Genomic DNA, 18,619 nt, shown 5'->3' on the forward strand with positions numbered 1-18,619 from the left:
AGTAACCCCTCATTGAATAGGTTTCTGACCTCCACTTCATGTTCTAAGTCTCTTTGTTGACATGGTTATTAAATCTATTCTACTATACCACACCAACCTAGCAAGATTCATGAATTATGATAATCGCAAGTATCTATTCTCTATAGCTATACTATCAAGTACTGTATCTATTCCATTGTATCTATGATATCAAGTATCTATTCTATTGAGGACAATGTTCCCTCTAATTTTTTTTCAGTGTGGGCGGAAAAGTATAGTGTCTGAGCGGCAGTCCCCTTGGGACTGGGTGGCATATATATATATTTATATATATATTTATATATATATATGTTTTTTTTATGTCGGATCACCCTGGTATATTGAAGGAACGTCACAGCTCCTTTTTGCCTCTAGGCCCAACCCAGGACCATTTCAAGGCAGTTAATCTATTTATAGCCGACAACTATATTCTGTATGTGTCAAATGTTTTTTTATATATTTGTTTTTGTAGATTTTCATGGGTATATGTATGTAGATTGTTCTGAGTTCGGGTTTTGCCCCGTGTAATATTTTGAGTGTCTATGCGACGTTTCGGTGAAATCACATTCACCATCATCAGGCTGAAGTTTTAAGCTTCGTGCTGCTGTAAATATGGAAAATATGTAAATATTTTTCCATTACTATTAAAACCATTCCATTATTTCCATTACTATTAAAACTAAATCAACCAGCAAAACCAAAAACATTAATAAAAACAGGTGAGGGCTGGGTTTTTTTCCCTCTGTTATTATTTAAGTGCTTTTACCATATGCTTTAAATCAAGAGTCACTTCTCTCTCTGTTTCTCTCTCTTTTCTGTCATTCTCTGCCTTAATCATTTTCTCATTTCTCTTTTTTTCTCCCTTTTTCTATCATTTCTCTCTATCTCTTCCTTCCACTCTTCTCTCTCTCTCTTGCTTTCTCTGTCTCTCTCTTGCTTTCTTCCTCTTTCTCTCTTCCTTCGTCTCTCATCTCTTTCTTTCTCTCTTTCTCTCTCTCCCCCTCTTGCTCTCTCTCTCTTTTTCTCACTTTCTCTCTTGTTTTCTTTCTGTCTCTCTCACTCTTTCTCTCTTGTTTTCTTTCTCACACTCTTTCTCTCTCTTGTTCTCTCTCTCTTGCTATCTCTTTCTCTCCCCCCTTTCTCTCTCTCTCTCTTTCTCACTTTCTCTCTATCTTGCTGTCTGTTGCTCTCACTCTCTCTCGTTCTCTCTCCGTTCTCCTCACAGCGGAGGCTGGCGAAGGTGATTTTCAATGTCGGGGGCGCGCGGGCGGTTGCGCGCGCTCCCCATCCCCCTGCCAGCCCACCCGGAACATTCAAAATAAGAAAAGCCCTCACGCGCGCAGCTTACGGGGAACGCTGATTGAGGACCTGTATATTGAACGAGTCAAAAAGAGAGCTGTGAAAATTTTTACTGATCCCTCTCATTCTGGACATAAACTGTTTCAACTCCTACCCTCAAAACGTCATTATAGAGCACTGCACACCAAGACAACTAAACATAAGAACATTTTTTTCTCAAATGCCATTACTATGTTTTTTCCCAAATGCTTCAACACTGTCAAACTATTTACTAAATCTGCACTACTATTAATACTAGTTTCTCATAATTCCTGTCACCCATCTCCTCCCACTTATGACTGTAACCTGTTACTGGTATTTTAATTAATATTGATTGTTTCCTGATTGCTTATTTGATCCCTATGGCAATCATTAAGTGTTGTATATCATGTTTCTTGACAATGTATATTTTCTTTTATGTACATTGAAAGCATATGCACCAAAGGCAAATTTCTTTTACGTCCAATCACACTTGGCCAATAAAGAATTACATTCTATTCTATTCTCTAGTTGAGAGATTAGATGATATATTATTTTGTACTTTTTGCAAAGTATGCACAGGTTTTCATGAATTTCCCGATTGCAAATACCTGAACTTTCAGTTTTGCTGCATCCATCTTTTTTCTGAACTCTTTCTGTAATCTGGCTTTTTCAGCAATGTCCCTTAGTTCTTTGTTCTCCAGTTCTTGCAGCTGCTTTTGTGTTTCTGCTAAATCAATTTTAGCCTGCTCTGCTTCATGCTCTAGCTGTGTTATTTTCAGAGAATATTGCTGGCTTACAGATCGAGCATCATTACCTTAAAAACATTGATTTAAAAAAATGCAAATCTCATTTGTGACTTTTGGCATTGTAGTAACTGTTATCATTTTTAAAAACCATTTAACATATGTATCATACACACAAATGGTCCAAATAATAGTAAATATGGCTAAATTTGTTCTCAAAATAACCAGGAGGTAGAATAGACCAATGTTTTTCAACCAGTGTGCCGTGGCGCACTAGTGTGCCGCGAGACATGGTCAGGTGTGCCGCGAAGCTCAGAGAGAGAAAGAAAACAAGAGAAAGAAAGAAAGAGAGAAAGAAAGAAAGAGCAAGAGAGAGAGAAAGAAAACAAGAGAGAAAGCAAGCAAGAGAGAGAGCGAAAGCGAGAGAGAGAAAGAGAACAAGAGAGAAAGAGAGCAAGAAAGAAAGAAAGAGAGAGAGGGAGGGAAGGTGGGAGAGAGAAAGACATAGAGGGAGGTAGGGAGGGAGAAAGAGCAAAAAAGAGGAAAGAAGGAAGAGAGAAATAATGGGATGGATAGAGAAAAAAAGAGGGAGAGAAAGAGGGAGAGAGAAGTAGAGCGAAAGGAAGAGAGAATTTTTTTGTCCAAACTTTTTTTAGCCGCCCCCCTCCCCTCAATGTGCCCCATGGTTTTATAAATGTAAAAAATGTGCCGTGGCTCAAAAAAGGTTGAAAACCACTGGAATAGACAATGAAATAAAAATAAATGATTCAACATCATTTAATGTAACTTTTTAGATAAAAATTCACAAACTGAAGATTGCTTCAATCTTAACAAATGTTGTACATTGACTTAGGTTGCCTTTAAAAAATTGTTTGAGCAGCAATAATTATCTCATATAAACTTGGTTCTTTTATTTTATATATTGATATTAAAAGTGTAAGTTACAAAATATATTTACCTGTTTTCACCAATTCTTTAATGAGTTCTTCTTTCATTCTGATATTAAGGGTAAGTTCATTCATTTTTTGCTTAGCAGCAATAAGTTTTAGCTCTGAATTCTTTAATTTTTGCACATTTATTATCTGACTTTTCTTGATAAATTCAATATCCGCACCTTTAAAGAAAGTACATTGTTTTAACAAAATATAACATTCTCAAGAGGCTTAAAATGTTATGTGTAAGCAATTTTGCACCAACAAACAAAACTAGGATAGGTATATTATAAAATGCTGTATTTATGTAGAAGATATTTTTTTTAAAGGTTGAAATCTATTTTTAGTATGTATTGTTAAGCACAGAAAGTTTATGAATCCAAGTGATTATATATGAACACAATTACAGATAGTCCTCAACTTAAAAAAGTTTGTTCAGTGACCATTTGACATTACAACGGCACTGAAAAAAGTGATTTATAACCATTTTTCAGACTTATGACAGTTGCACTGTCCGATGGGTTATATCCAGAGGGGGGATTCAGCAGGTTCTGACCAGTTCTGGAGAACCAGTAGCAGAAAATACTACCTCTGGCTGGCCCCGCCTACCAAGTGACACCCACCAATCCACACCCACAGAACCAGTAGTAAAAAAATTGAATCTCACCATTGGGCATGTCCTTTTGCAACCTTCTCATAAGGCAAGCCAATGATGAAGCCAGTTTGACTTAACAACTGCGTAACTAACTTAACTACTGCAGTGATTCACTTAACAATTGTGACAAGAAAGATCCTAAAATGGGGCAATTCACTTAATAACTGACTCACTTAACAACAGAAATTTTAGACTCAATTGTCATAAGTCGAGGACTACCTGTATATTTATGAAATACATGAATGGGGATTTCATATATAGTATAATGAGTTTCTTAAGCTTCCAAGTGTTGTTGGAAAACTAATTTCTGTATACATTGGCCAATGCAGATAAATTTATGTAAAATTGTTAATATAGTGTTCAAAAATAGCATGCAATAATATGGAGATGTGTATAATATCAAAATGTCACTTGTAATATGTTAATTCTCATTTGATCATTATGAAAATCATAATAATGATTTTCCATATTTATTGATGCAACTTAAAATCTACATGTTATAAAATGTATTTAATATATTATTAAAGTTTTACTATTATTATTATTATTATTATTATTATTTATTAGATTTGTATGCCGCCCCTCTCCGTAGACTCGGGGTGGCTTACAGCGATAATAATCCCAGTGACCAGTTAGGTCCCACAGAGTTGGCCTTCTCCGGGTCCTGTCGACTAAACAATGTCGTTTGGAGGGACCCAGGGGAAGAGCCTTCTCTGTGGCGGCCCCGACCCTCTGGAACCAACTCCCCCCGGATATCAGAGTTGTCCCCACCCTCCTTGCCTTTCGTAAGCTTCTTAAAATCCACCTCTGTCGTCAGGCATGGGGGAATTGAGATATTCCCTTCCCCCTAGGCTTATAAAATTTATGCATGGTATGTTTGTATGTATGATTGGTTTTTGTTTTTTTAAATTGGGGTTTTTAAAATTACTTTTAATATTAGATTTGTTTACATTGTCTTTTTACTGTTGTTAGCTGCCCCGAGTCTGCGGAGAGGGGCGGCATACAAATCTAATAAATAAATAAATAAATAAAAACAATGTATAACAAATCTAATATTTAAAATATCTTTAAAAAACCTTATTTAAAAAGCAAGACATACACACAAACATACCATGCATAAACTATATAGGCCTGGGGGAGATGTCTCAATTCCCCCATGCCTGATGGCAGAGATGGGTTTTGAGGAGTTTACGAAAGGCAAGGAGGGTGGGGGCAATCCTAATCTCCGGGGGGGACTTGGTTCCAGAGGGTCGGGGCCACCACAGAGAAGGCTCTTCACCTGGGTCCCGCCACACGACATTGTTTCATCCAAGGGACCCAAAGAAGGCCAACTCTGTGGGACCTAACCGGTCGCTGGGATTCGTGCGGCAGAAGGCGGTCCTGGAGATATTCTGGTCCAATGTCATGAAGGGCTTTATAGGTCATAACCAACACTTTGAATTGTGACCGGAAACTGATCGGCAACCAATGCAGACTGCGGAATGTTGGTGTAACATGGGCATACCTAGGGAAGCCCATGATTGCTCTCGTAGCTGCATTCTGCACGATCTGAAGTTTCCGAACATTTTTCAAAGGTAGCCCCATGTAGAGAGTGTTACAGTAGTCGAACCTCGAGGTGATGAGGGCATGAGTGACTGTGAGCAGTGACTCCCGGTCCAAGTAGGGCCGCAACTACATGTTATATTATGCATTACAGGCATAGTTAGTTTTCTTAAGAGCTTGTTTGCTTAAAAAATATTTTTATTGAAAGGCATTTCAATAAATAAATATTTAAAATATGTATATTTTATGAAATTTAATATGTTAATATGATAGTATAAATGTCATGCACATTGATTAATTATGCATTACTTTGAATACAAATCCATATTTCCAGAACTCCATTCCCATTTTATTCTTTGGACTATGTAAGACACAATAAAGGTGGCATATCAGTTTACCTTCTTTATCTGTAACAGCTTCTGTTGATGAAAGATTTCCAATTTCTGAAATGGTGTTTTGTTGTATCTCTTTTCCTTCAGTTGCATAGCTAGAAGGAGCCTGCTTCCGTGTCCATGTACGGTTTAAAGAACGTCTACATAAAAATTAAAGCAGGCATTTAAAAATAATAAAATACAAAAATACAAATACAGCTTGAGATGACAAATGTATTACAGGTAGTCCTTGACTTGCAACCATTTGTTTAGTGACCCTTCAAAGTTATAACAGCACTAAAAAAAGTTACTAATGACTATTTTTCATACTTATGTAGGATCCCCGTGATCGTTGAGATCAAATTTCAGATACTTGTCAACTGACAAAGTCAATGTGGAAGCCAGATTCACTTAAAATATTATTAATTTATTCACTTAACAACTGTGACGAGAAAGTTCGTAAAATGGGGTAAAACTCACTTAGCTGTCTCACTTAGTAATAGAAAGTTTGAGCTCACAGTCATAAGTCGAGGATTCACATAATTATAAGCATTTTTTACAGTGAAAGAATGATTTATGAACAAAACAGTGCTATGAGTATTGCTACTAAATAAAAATGTGATTACTATTTTCTTTAGGCACATTTGTTATCTTATTTATTTATGAATTCAAAGACAGTTTTGTAAGGACTATCGCATCTTACAGAAATACAACTTTCTATCCTAATCATGCTTGGCATGATTAGGAAGGGAATTGAAAATAAGTCAGTAAGTGTTGTATTGCCTCTGTACAAATCGATGGTGAGACCACACTTGGAGTACTGTGTACAGTTCTGGTCATTGCACCTCAAGAAGATTATAATGGAACTGGAAAAGGTGCAAAAAAGGGCAACAAGAATGATAAAGAAAATGGAGCACCTCCCTTATGATACCAGGTTGCAACGCCTTGGTCTCTTCAGCCTTGAAAGACGGCGTTTAAGGGGTGACTTGATCGAAGTGTATAAAATCATGCATGAGATAGAAAAGGTGCATAGAGAAAAATTATTTTCTCTATCACACAATACTAGGACAAGGGGGCACTCCTCAAAGCTCATAGGTAAGAAAGTGAGGACAAATCAAGGGAAATATTTCTTCACCCAGAGGGTCATTGGTTTATGGAATTCACTTCCAGAAGAGGTTGTGACAACTGTCAGTCTTGATAGCTTCAAGGCAGGATTAGACAGATTCATGGATGCCAAGTGTATTGGTGGTTATTGAAATGGATGTCCATGTGCTGCCTCTATGTTGGTTGAGACAGGCAGGATTCTCTTGAGTACCATTTGTTGGGGGTCAGGGGAAAGGGAGGGTCTTGCCTTCTCTTTCTGCTCAAAATCCCCAAGGACAATTGGTGGGCCACTGTGTGACACAGAATGCTGGACTTGATGGGCTTTGGCCTGATTCAGCATGGCTCTTCTTATGTTCTTATGCTCTTATTAGCTAGTCTGGAACTAAATTGCAATGTAGTTTAGGTCGGGTTCCTTTGTAAATATCCAAAAATTGCAATTATTGAGTTATAATGTCATCTCTGGGTTACTAAATGATACAGAAGACATAAATCATAAAGAACTTGTACTGAAGGATCTGCCGTGGTTGCTAGTTGCCTACTAAGCAAAATTTAAAGTGTTGGGTTTATTTTTACAACTGTAATTAGCTTAGAACTTAACAAACTGAGGGACCATCTCTATTAACTTAGATCAGAAGAAGAGGGCTCTTTGAAAGTCTACCACCAGAAGTTATGGAAAACGTTAACTGTTGGTTTAGCTTCTTACTGTCTTACTATATTTTATAGTATAAAATTACTGTTTCAGATTCAAATATATTTCAAATAAATAAATAAATAAATAAAATTTTCATAACATGAGTTAACACATATACACATTAAATATCACAAGCTCTAATTATCACATTAGTCATATGTGATCAAAAACATACCTAAATCTGAATCTCCTTCCAGTCTTGACATTATTTTCATCATCGTCACTGTGATCAGAAAAGCAATAATGAAGGACTTCATCTTGCTCTTCTATGTGATCCATCATGATCTGATTACGGGTCTGAAATCCAGCTATAACTTTACTTAAGGAATACATCGGAGGGCTTGTGTGTACCTTTTAAATAAGTTTTTAAAAAATAAATATTTTTATCCAGGTTCTGTTTAAAAATTACTCAGTGAATAATGTAGGGCAAAGTAACTTTATATCACTCAAATCCTCATTTTTGGGGATTTGAGGTTAGGGCAAAGTTATTGTGTTTTGCTTGTCCTGGTAATCAGAACTATATTACTGGTAGCTGCTATTTTTATTTATTAGTCAAATCAGAAATTTTCCCACCTCCATAAATACTGCATACAACAATTAAAATTTGTTAGAGCAATAAAACAAAAAGCAATGTACACCAAGAGGAGAAAACGTTCACTAAAAAAATTACTAAGTATAAAATCCATAAGATAATTAAGGTAAAGGTAAAGGTTCCCCTCGCACATATGTATTAATCATTTCCGACTCTAAGGGGCGGTACTCATCTCCTTTTCAAAGCTGAAGAGCCAGGGCTGTCTGAAGACGTCTCCGTGGTCACGTGGCTGGCATGACTAAATGCCGAAGGCGCACAGAATGCTGTTACGTTCCCACCAAAGATGGTCCCTATTTTTCTACTTGCATTTTTACATGGTTTCAAACTGCTAGGTTGGCAGAAGCTGGGGCAAGTAAAGGGAGCTCACTCCATTATGCAGTGCTAGGGATTCGAACCACCGACCTTTCTCATTGACAAGCTCAGGGTCTTAGCTATTGAGCCACAGCATACCTGATGATTGGTAATAAGATAATTACCATGTAATCCAGCTCTGTGGGAAAGCAGTGGTTCCAGAGACATTTTAAATGAAGTGAGGGTGGGATATGAAATTCCAAAGGATATGCTATTACATAAGGCAGACATAACAGAGAAAGTAAAAGGTCCAATGCCTGTTTGATTAAACTATTTGATCACTGAAACCTGGAAGATGTCTGCATTGTCCAATTGTTAGAACAGACAGATACTATCATAGTCAGATAGCCAGGCCCTATGCCATAAAGGGCTTTATAGGTGGAAACCAGTGTCTTGAATTGCACCTAGAAGCCAAAAATGTCCATTACTACCCACCTCACTGCATTCTGGATCAGCTGTAAGTGTTCCTCCATCCAGGACTAAACATGGAAAGTTTCCAGGATTTGGGACACTAAATACCCAGAGTCCCTCAAACTTGCTATGATTAAGACTGAATGTATTCCTCTCCATCCAGATTCTCGGCCTTCAGTCTCTGACAGCCTCACTTGGGCACCCAGGATTGAAATGTACAATTGGAAAACATCAACCACTGACAAATGACTTCACTCAGTAACTTATAGATGTTAAACAGAATAGGTGAAAATATTGAGCCCTGAAGCATCTCCAAGTGAATAGCCATAGGCTGTAGCACCTTTCTTCCTGCCAATTATTTCCATAGAAAAAAAAAACATAGCACAGCATCCTCCACTCCAGTTCAGAAGGATACCCCATTTAATGGTATCAAAAACTGCCAAGAGATCAAGGAGAATCATGTTAGAGACTCATGATCAGCCTCTGGGATTGAGATTATACCTCTTATCAGACACTGACAAGAGATTTTTATTTTACAATATCCAAACTACTGTGATATATTTTTTGTGACTTTCAGAGACTATTCAGGCCAGTTCCCAACACTTAACTCTGTTATATTTCACAGCTGTCCAATGCAGGCATATTAGGAATGGGCAATCTTTTAAAATATTGGAACAGAACAGAACAAAGAACCCAGTTCTAGTGTTAAGTGTGGAACATATATGGAGAATATCAAAACTACCAGATAGAAAAGTAAGAAATGGAGGAAATAAATGCACTATATTTGCCATCTTTAAATGGGAGAAATTATTCATTACAGTTTCTTTCCTCAGTTTATCAACCTATAGATGTTCATGTTACTACAGTTCCCTTCAACTTTGATTAATAATTTGCAAATAATAAAGTTAATTAAATTTTAAAAACCATATATACCTTTCGAGAATCCAATCTTAATGGTAAGTTATTCATCTGCATCAAACTTTTAGTTAATGGAACAGTATAAGGCCTTTTAGCTGATATTACCGCAGCTGGTCCATCTCCAGAAGCACCATTAGAGGCAGATGCTTTTGTCATCTTCTCCAATTTGTCATTTAGTTGGTTAATCATAAGTCGCTGCTCTACCATTTTTTCATTCTTGAAATGAAACAAAATTGCATTTATTAAACTACAGAACTGCAGAAATTAATGACACTGAAATTTGGATTCAACTTAAATTTAAAATTGCATTCTTATATGCACTTACATGGGGATAGATTTGATCATCCTAATTATAATGTTCTCAAAATATTTATGGTTGTAATATTTTTTTTGTTCTTCTTAAGCTATTATTTATGATAGATATAATTTTATATATATTTCCTAAATAGTGTGCAGAAAACTTAAATTACCTGTAACCTATTTGTATCCTGTGCCTCCTTTAGTGATTCCAGATATTCACGATTTTCTTGTATCAGCTTTTGTATCTGATCTTGCAATATTTTTATTTCCAGTTCTTTTTCACTGAAGACTTCTGCATCTGTTGCAAGAGCCTGCTAGGTAATAAAGAGAGAATAGAATAAATGACTGAAATATGGAATGGAAAGTCCACAAATGGAAATGCATTATGAGATTTGCTGCAAATACAATAATTCTGCTGTAAGTATTGTATTGCATTTACTGTATTTTATTGTATATAACCCAAGTATAGTATGCAAAAATTATGAACACATAGTGTCTCAAACAATTAAGTGTATTCCATTTAAACTAATTAAGAAGTTAGTAAAAAAAAACTTTGCCACTTTTTATATTTTGATCTTATAGGGAAAATGATGTATACTAATAGCACCCTGTTCCCTTAAAATCATTCCTGCAAATAATATTACTTTAAAAAAACATTCCTCATATTTCATGTACAATTTCATGTACAAGCTAAAAACAGAATTACTGTGACTGGAAAGGAAATTGAATTCTAATTGTGAATGGTGTAGTATTAATAATAGTTGTTCAGAAAGTTACTAATGGAAAAGTTATATTTCATCTTACATAATAATCTTCCTAAACATGTTTCCTTGTAGCAGAAATGAGGAGAATTAAAGTCTATTTTCCTGTGTCACTACAATGCTTGGTACTGAACAGTACATCTGCCATCTGGAAACTGGCAAATAGAAGGAAAAATGGAAAAGAGTAAATAAATAACCTAAAGAACAATGACATTTTAACTATTTAATTACTATTTTAACTATTTTAACTATTTAATTACTTTATAGTTCACTTGGCAATTAAGAGGAGCTACAACTAAATCTAATTTATTAAATCTAGATTATATCAATAGAGTTATATTCCTGTTTGCTGTCATAATTCCAAGATGCAGGGGGAGAAGTGTGTGTGTGTCTGTGTGTCAGATAAAGAATTTGGGGATACCACAGGAGAAACAAGGGAAGGGCTGGTGTAGGCCACATGCAAACAGGAATGAGTGCTGCAGATGGGATAAAAGCAGGATCAACTTGTGACCTTCTCTGCCAGCTTCCCCATTGATTTGGCTTGTGAAGCCAGCAGGGAAGGTTAGAAATGATGAACATATAACTGGAGCTCATTGTGAGCAATTGTAAGTCATATACCCAAGAACTGGGATTTCTATGACTGGAGGGATGTTGTGAGGACATAAACCCTAACCATAACTTTGAATGATTGCTAACCAAATGGACACAAATTATCTGTACATGCCAGGTAGGAAACAGATATTTGAACCAGAAAATGTAGGGATTGGTTTTCATGCTGTATTTATTTATTTATTTTTTTGTTTGTTTGTTTGTTGATTGATTGATTGATTGATTTGATTTGATTTGTATGCCGCCCCTCTCCGTGGACTCGGGGCGGCTAACAACAGTGATAAAAACAGCATGTAACAATTTGCAAAAGCCAAATAATCAGACAGGATGTGTACCACTATGATTGTTACACTGTTACAGAGTTCCCAGGAGCCAGATAAAATGCAGACTGTATCATCAATATTTAAATCCTATCATTGTAGGGAATCCATTATGTTTATTAACATCACCAGAGTTCGGGTTGAACATAGGAGTCCCTGAGAGTTTGCCATGCCAGTATTACCATGCTTAGTCATATCTCTGCTAGATGTAGCATTACATACTAATAATAAAAGACAGTACCAATCAGACCTTGGCATATTGTGGCCAGTAAGCCACAAGTGCAACCCGTAAAACCTAAGTACACTCATGAAAACTAGAATCTGATTCACAGACTATCTGGTAGTTATAACACATCCCATTCTAAAGCTGGTCTTGGATGGGGTGGCAGTGACCCAAACAGACTTCATGCGTAATCTGGGGGAAATCTCCTGGACTCGTGCCTCCTGCTTGAAGAGCGGGTGGCCAAGAAGGCCTTTGCACAACTGCGGATTGTGTGCCAGTTATGCCCTTTCCTGGACCAACAACCCCTATTCACAGTCACTCATTTTCTAGTCACGTCCCATTTGATTATTGCAACGTGTTCTATCTGGTCTGCCTTAAATGCATCTGGAAGATCCAGTTGGTGCAAAATGCAGCGGCCTACATGGGTTTGTGCAGACCTCGTTGTGCACATATATCACTTCTCCTGCGGGAACTACACTAGTTGCTAATTTGCTTCTGGGTGCAATTCAAGGTGCTAGTCGTCACCTTTAAAGCCCTACATGGCTTGGGACCAGATTTTCTGAGGGACCGTCTCTTGCCAGTTACATTTACCCGACCCACTAGAGCAGAGAGACAAGGAATGCTGCGAGTTCTGGCCCCTAACGAGATATATCTGGTGGGATCCAGAAGAGTGGCCTTTTCGTTGGTGGCTCCCCCTCTCTGGACCATCATCCCCTCCAAACATTAGACTGGCCCCCACTTTAACACTCTTTTGGAAGGCCCTGAAAATGTGTTTCTGCCAGTGGGCCAGGGGAACTCAGAGCGGGATGGAGCCCATTAAATGGTTAGTATGAATGTAGGTTGTCACTAGGGTAGGGAATTATTATTTTATTATTTTTATTTTTATTATTTTTATTTCTTTTATATGGTGTTTTTATGCCCTTGTAAACCGCCTTGAATCGCCATGTGAAAGTAGGTGGCAATAAAACATTTCTAAATAAATAAAAGCTATACATACAGTTTTCTCTACACAAATTTGTACTAAAAAGGAAAAAAAACAAAGCAGCTTTAACAGATTTTACTTATTAGAAGCAATTTCTTGTGATCAAGAAGTACATTTCCTTTTAACTATAAGTAGTATTACGTCTTTAGGTAAGAATTTCATACAAGAGTATATTAAATTCAGTGTGGTAAAAATGGAAGGCAAAAGTACTGAACTAGTAAAATCTAGAACTTTGCATAAGGAATACAAAATTCTAGATTTCAGGAAATTCCTTATTTTTTCAAGAAACTTTTAAAACAAAATTCATAATGTTCAGCAGGTTCCCCTGATTATACATAAGGACATTTCAGAAATCTAAGTAAAAAAGGCCTATTGTATAACATTTTCTTCTGCTAATTTAAGATTCACCCATAACTATTTCAAGCTTACGTCCCACTAGGCCTAACCAATAACTTAATTAAAGTGCAGAACATTATTTCATTAAACTAGCTCTGATAGGCAGGTAATAGAAATATAAGAGCCATTTTTAATACTCAAAGGGGATTATTTATAGTTAACATATGAGAGAAATATTCCTCTGGATGTTGGATTTACCATCTTTATGATTCAGCCAACACACATATAATTTACAAAAGATCCCTAACAGAATTTTCCAGAAATAATGTGATTTGCAATTTTAATATATTGTATTGCAGACTTCCCACTCTGATATTGCCCAGGTGTGTTGGGGAAGCCTGATGAATTATTGATTTTCATCGGTTTTATAATGACATTATTCGGTGATCATTTCTGTTAATAGCTACATTCTTGTAACGTAAGCATTTTAGGCCAGGGAGAAAAAGAAAGGAAGAGATGCAAACAAAGGAACTCTATAAAGAAACAGTTCATGCAGAAATAAAAATGAAATATTAGCCAAGAGGAAGATAATAAAACCACTGAAGTTTTAAAAGAATGCTTCACTTAGTCTGGAGGACAGAAGGAAAAGGGGGGACATGATCAAAACATTTAAATATGTTAAAGGGTTAAATAAGGTTCAGGAGGGAAGTGTTTTTAATAGGAAAGTGAACACAAGAACAAGGGGACACAATCTGAAGTTAGTTGGGGGAATGATCAAAGGCAACATGAGAAAATATTATTTTACTGAAAGAGTAGTAGATCCTTGGAACAAACTTCCAGCAGACGTGGTTGGTAAATCCACAGTAACTGAATTTAAACATGCCTGGGATAAACATGTATCCATTGTAAGATAAAATACAGGAAATAGTACAAGGGCAGACTAGATGGACCATGAGGTCTTTTTCTGCCGTCAGTCTTCTATGTTTCTATGTTTCTATTTATGAGCTTAAAAATAGTAAAGAAATACAAATGATCTATGTTGCCATAGAAAAAGCAGCTAGACAAGTTCCAAAAGATAAGCTGAAAGACTTCTTAGGCTGGGGATGACCTGCCAAAGCTCTGACCTCTGAAAGAAATCCATAATTCCCCGAGAGTAGATCTCTTATGCTGTATTAATGATTGCATACTGAACCATTTCCAAATAAAGAACCAATATTTAATATTAAGTTGCACTAAATTGAGGTATTGCTCTCCTGCTTGTTGTTTTAACCTGGCTCTCAAATTATCCCGTAAGACTGATCAAGCTGACATGATGGAATGGGAGGGAAGGTGAGTTCACTTGAACGAAACTTTGCCTTAATGTGCAAGCAACACTTCTGTATACAATCTTTTATTAGCCCTTATATTAAATTTACAGTAAGTACCTGATATTTCTTCAGCTCTCTTTTAAGTTGAAGAATCGTGATATGGTATGGTCCTTCTTGGTCGGCTACCGTTCCACTGTTTACCGGGGGAATAGATGCCTCTCTCCTAAGTTCTTGAGCTACATGGATCCATTCTTGCAGTTTTCCAAGTTGATTTTTTGAAAGGTTGGCAATGTTTTTTAAATCAACAAAAAACAAATAAGCTTCTTCAATGCAATTTCGCAAATTAAAACTTTCAATTTGAAACTGAGCAAGCTGCTGTTCAAGGCAACGGATTCTGTTTTTGTCTTGGCATAAATCCTGTGACCTTTGGCTACCAGAAGACTGTCCATTAGTTTGTTGGTTTTGCAAGGCTTCCCGAAGCAACTTAATGGCAAGCTCCATTTCATCTATACGATCCCAGTCTGGGTTATAGTTGACAATAGGTTTGTTTCTAATATTTTTTGCTCTGTTTGCATACTTGATGGAATTTAATGATTCATCAAAATCAGAAGAAGATGGACTAATACATGTTATCATGACAGTCTTTGCATTGCCTCCTAAAGAGTCTTTAAGGATACGTGTGATTTTAGCATCCCTGTATGGAATGTGTACGTTTTTTCTCTTTGGGTCCCCAAGTGCACTTATCACATTTCCCAAAGCTAGTAAACCACTGTTGATCTGAATGGATTCTTTGAATCTTTCACCAGTGTTGCCAGTTTTTGTAACTCTTTCTGATCCGGCAAGATCTACAAAGTGGAACTTGGAAGCAATCTGCTGTCCTGAGTTTTTGGGTGAATTTTGTGTACCCTCTTTGTCCTTCTGCAGAGGCTGCTGTTGTTGACAGACACTGATGGTGAAAACAGCATGGGATCGGCTGGAATGCTCATTCATTTGAGTTGTCCCTGTATGTCTAGCAGCATTCCCTGTTTCCAACAGGCTCATCACTTCTTCTGTACTTTCCACTTGGCAGTCTTTGGCACCAACGATTACTGAAACAACAAAGTTTATAAATACCGGTATAACATTTTCAGAAAAAATCAGATTAAGTTTTTAACAGATATATAGGCAATCCAGTTATTTTTCAAGCAAGAAAGATTTCATATAAAATACAATATTATAAAATAAGCAGCAAAGGAAGCTTTCATCAAAAATGTATGTTGTGATACCACAAAGATGCTTTGCCTCTTACATACCTGCATAAGAATTAGTATTTGTATTTGTAGATTATCAACCAATACTGGAGTGGAAGTTCAAATACTTTGCAAGCAAAAAGTCCCAGTCAATGTCTGCCAGCTTAGGCAGAACTGGAAAGAAATATGTCATTTTTATATGATTTATGCTCCTTGCAGACAGCTGATCATTTGCATTCTTTTAGTGGGTCATTAAGGTCACTTGAAGATTTATCTGTATCATCAGGTTCACCTGAGTGGTGCAAATTCGTGTGGAGCCTTCTTGGAAGGCATTCAACAATTCCAAAAAGGCTACACACAAATTTGCACCACTCTGGTGACCCTGATGACACAGATAAACCTCCAGGTGACCTTAACAACCTGCTAAAAGAATGCAAATGTTCAGCTGTCTGCAAGAAGTATAAATCCTTCCATTCCTCATCATCCAATCAGGGCTGAAGAAGCTTCTTGACTAAGAAGCAAAATGTCTTCAAAGAAAAATCAGAAAGTCCAGTTGCCTCTTGAAAAAAAAACTTGTTTGGGACAACCATGACCTGGGTGACTGAGAATATCCATAGATATGTATGCATTGTTATTCTAGAAATATTCAGCTAAACAGTAACACTGATCTAAAAGACTTTCCTGATTGATATCTTTTTAAATCAAAATAACCTGAAAATATTAACTTTGCTGAAAGATGCTATTTTAGTTATGAGTGGCAACAATTATTAAACACATTGATAAAGACTATTAAAGCATTATATTTAAAGTGCAAATTACTTTGCATAAAAATAAAACATTATTTTAGAAAATATGAACATTTTAAAAATGTTTCAAAATTATTAGCAAATAAAAAATTAGTTGAAAATTATATTTCTACCTGTGTTGCCCTTTTCATCTTCTCTAATATGTAAATCTTTCATAGAGGTCTCTAGTTCCAGGAGATCTCTGAGTTCTTCTTTATAGACTTCAATGTATGAAACTTTAACTGCAAAATCAGTATTATGGTTTTCAGAAATAATCTGAAATATTTCTTGAATTGCCCGTGGAATAATACCTCTCTCTTCTTCTGCAACTGATGCTAAAATAAGAAAAAGATTTTAATCCAAACACAGAGATGAAATATGCAGTCTCCAAAATATCATAGCAATACTGAAAATGAAGTAAAAAGAATCTGAACGACTTTTAGATCAATCTGTATATATATATAACATTTAATTATCGGGGCATATAAATTAGTTACGGTATACCATCGGAGATAAAAATACAGGGGGAAATCAACTAAGCAAAAACCATACAAACTTAGTGTCACATTGAAATGGGGGAGAGTTGAAATCTACTTTCTTTTCTCCTTTAATAGTTCCCAGAACACCACAAACACTTCAGAAAGTTGTGATGAGGAGCTGTGGACTATGGCTTATTTTTGGTAAGGTGATTTTAAGGAGAGGATATATCTCCTCATTTGGGAGGATTCTTCCCTTCTCTCTCAGTCCCTCCGTCCTTGAGAATGAACGGTAGAGTAGTACTTCATAACTGAACATAACTGTTCAGTTTCTTGCAGATAAAGTCGCTCAGATTCAGAATGATCTGGACTTCAATTGGGCAATGCAGACCAAGGTGACAGGGTCAGGTCTTAGCTCCATCATTTGGGAAGAGTTTGGTAACCCCTGAGGAAGTGGACAAGGCCATAGGAGCTGTGTGTTCCTCCACCTGCTTACTGGACCCATGCCAGGTGACACATGGCTGGATCCAGGCATTGATCAACGCTTCCTTAAGTGAGGGGTCATTCCCGCAGTCTCTGAAGGAGGCTGTGGTGTGACCCCTCCTCAAGAAACCATCCCTGGATCCAGCCAAATTGAAGAACTATAGGCCAGTCTCCAACCTGCCCTTTTTGGGCAAGGTTGTTGAGAAGGTGGTGGTACACCACCTCTGACGGTCCTTGGAAGAAGCTGATTATTTAGATTCCTTCCAGTCTGCTTTCAGGACCGGTCACAGCACGCAAACCACTTTGGTCGCACTGGTTGATGATCTCTGGAGAGCCCGGAATAAGGGACATTCCACTAACCTGTTGCTCCTCGACCTCTCAGTGGCCTTTGATACCATCAACCATGGTATCCTTCTGTGATGACTGGAGGGATTGGGAGTGGGAGGCACCATGTTACGGTGGTTCTCCTCCTATCTCTCCAGTCATTCACAGGCGGTGTTAGTGGGCGGGCGGAGGTCCACCCCCCGGCCTCTCCTTTGTGGGGTGCTGCAAGGGTCTGTCCTCTATTATTCTTTTTACAGTGATTTTTTTGACCATATAGTTAATAACAAACTTTTCAGAACATACCAATGTGACCTCCTCCAATAGTATAAGTCTTTCCGGAGCTTGTCTGTCCATAGGCAAAAACTGTAGCATTATATCCTTCTATCAAAGATGCCACCAATGGCTTAATACATGTTGTATAGACTTCATCTTGGGTTGAATGCTTGCCAAAAACAAAGTCAAAAGTGAAGACACGGTCCTTTCCAATGATAATTTGCTGAGTATTTGAGATTAATCTCACACATACTTGATGATTGTGAAGTATTTCTTTTGAGAGTAAAGGTCTTATTCGTACTGCTACTTTTACAGGAATTTCTTCCATTGCAACTTATATGAGCGTGTGAATTTGTTGATTTTAATATTCACAACTTTTCTTTATTTCTTTCTTCATACTATTCTCAGTCTTCTACATTTGACAATAAAATATATTCTATAGGAAGCAAAAAACATTTGAGAGATTATTTTCTTTGAAATTAGAAAAAAATTAGAAAAAAACCCTAAATCTAGGAACAGTTTGTTCCTCGACCAAACCTTACTACTGAATTAGCTTTGTATAA

At 36.8% G+C, this 18,619-nt stretch overlaps 1 protein-coding gene across 5 annotated transcripts in view; it reads right to left on the reverse strand.

Moving 5' to 3' along the window:
• The window catches only part of KIF27 (kinesin family member 27), a 31,540-nt gene that overhangs the window by 11,156 nt on the left and 1,765 nt on the right, over nt 1-18,619 (reverse strand). For 3 of the 5 annotated variants that reach the window (XM_070742735.1, XM_070742734.1, XM_070742738.1), the window contains exons 2-10: nt 18,087-18,492; nt 16,635-16,835; nt 14,604-15,574; nt 10,119-10,262; nt 9,664-9,864; nt 7,552-7,727; nt 5,609-5,742; nt 3,040-3,195; nt 1,947-2,152 (exon numbers count right to left, since the gene is read on the reverse strand). In XM_070742735.1, coding sequence (XP_070598836.1) covers nt 1,947-2,152; nt 3,040-3,195; nt 5,609-5,742; nt 7,552-7,727; nt 9,664-9,864; nt 10,119-10,262; nt 14,604-15,574; nt 16,635-16,835; nt 18,087-18,384 — 2,487 coding nt within the window. In that variant the 5' untranslated portion in view covers nt 18,385-18,492. The remainder of the gene's footprint in view (nt 1-1,946; nt 2,153-3,039; nt 3,196-5,608; nt 5,743-7,551; nt 7,728-9,663; nt 9,865-10,118; nt 10,263-14,603; nt 15,575-16,634; nt 16,836-18,086; nt 18,493-18,619) is intronic. The other 2 variants (XM_070742736.1, XM_070742737.1) reach the window with 1 other exon arrangement.

Source organism: Erythrolamprus reginae, chromosome 2 (genome assembly GCF_031021105.1).
Source record: "Erythrolamprus reginae isolate rEryReg1 chromosome 2, rEryReg1.hap1, whole genome shotgun sequence".
Classification (NCBI taxonomy): Eukaryota; Metazoa; Chordata; class Lepidosauria; order Squamata; family Dipsadidae; genus Erythrolamprus; species Erythrolamprus reginae.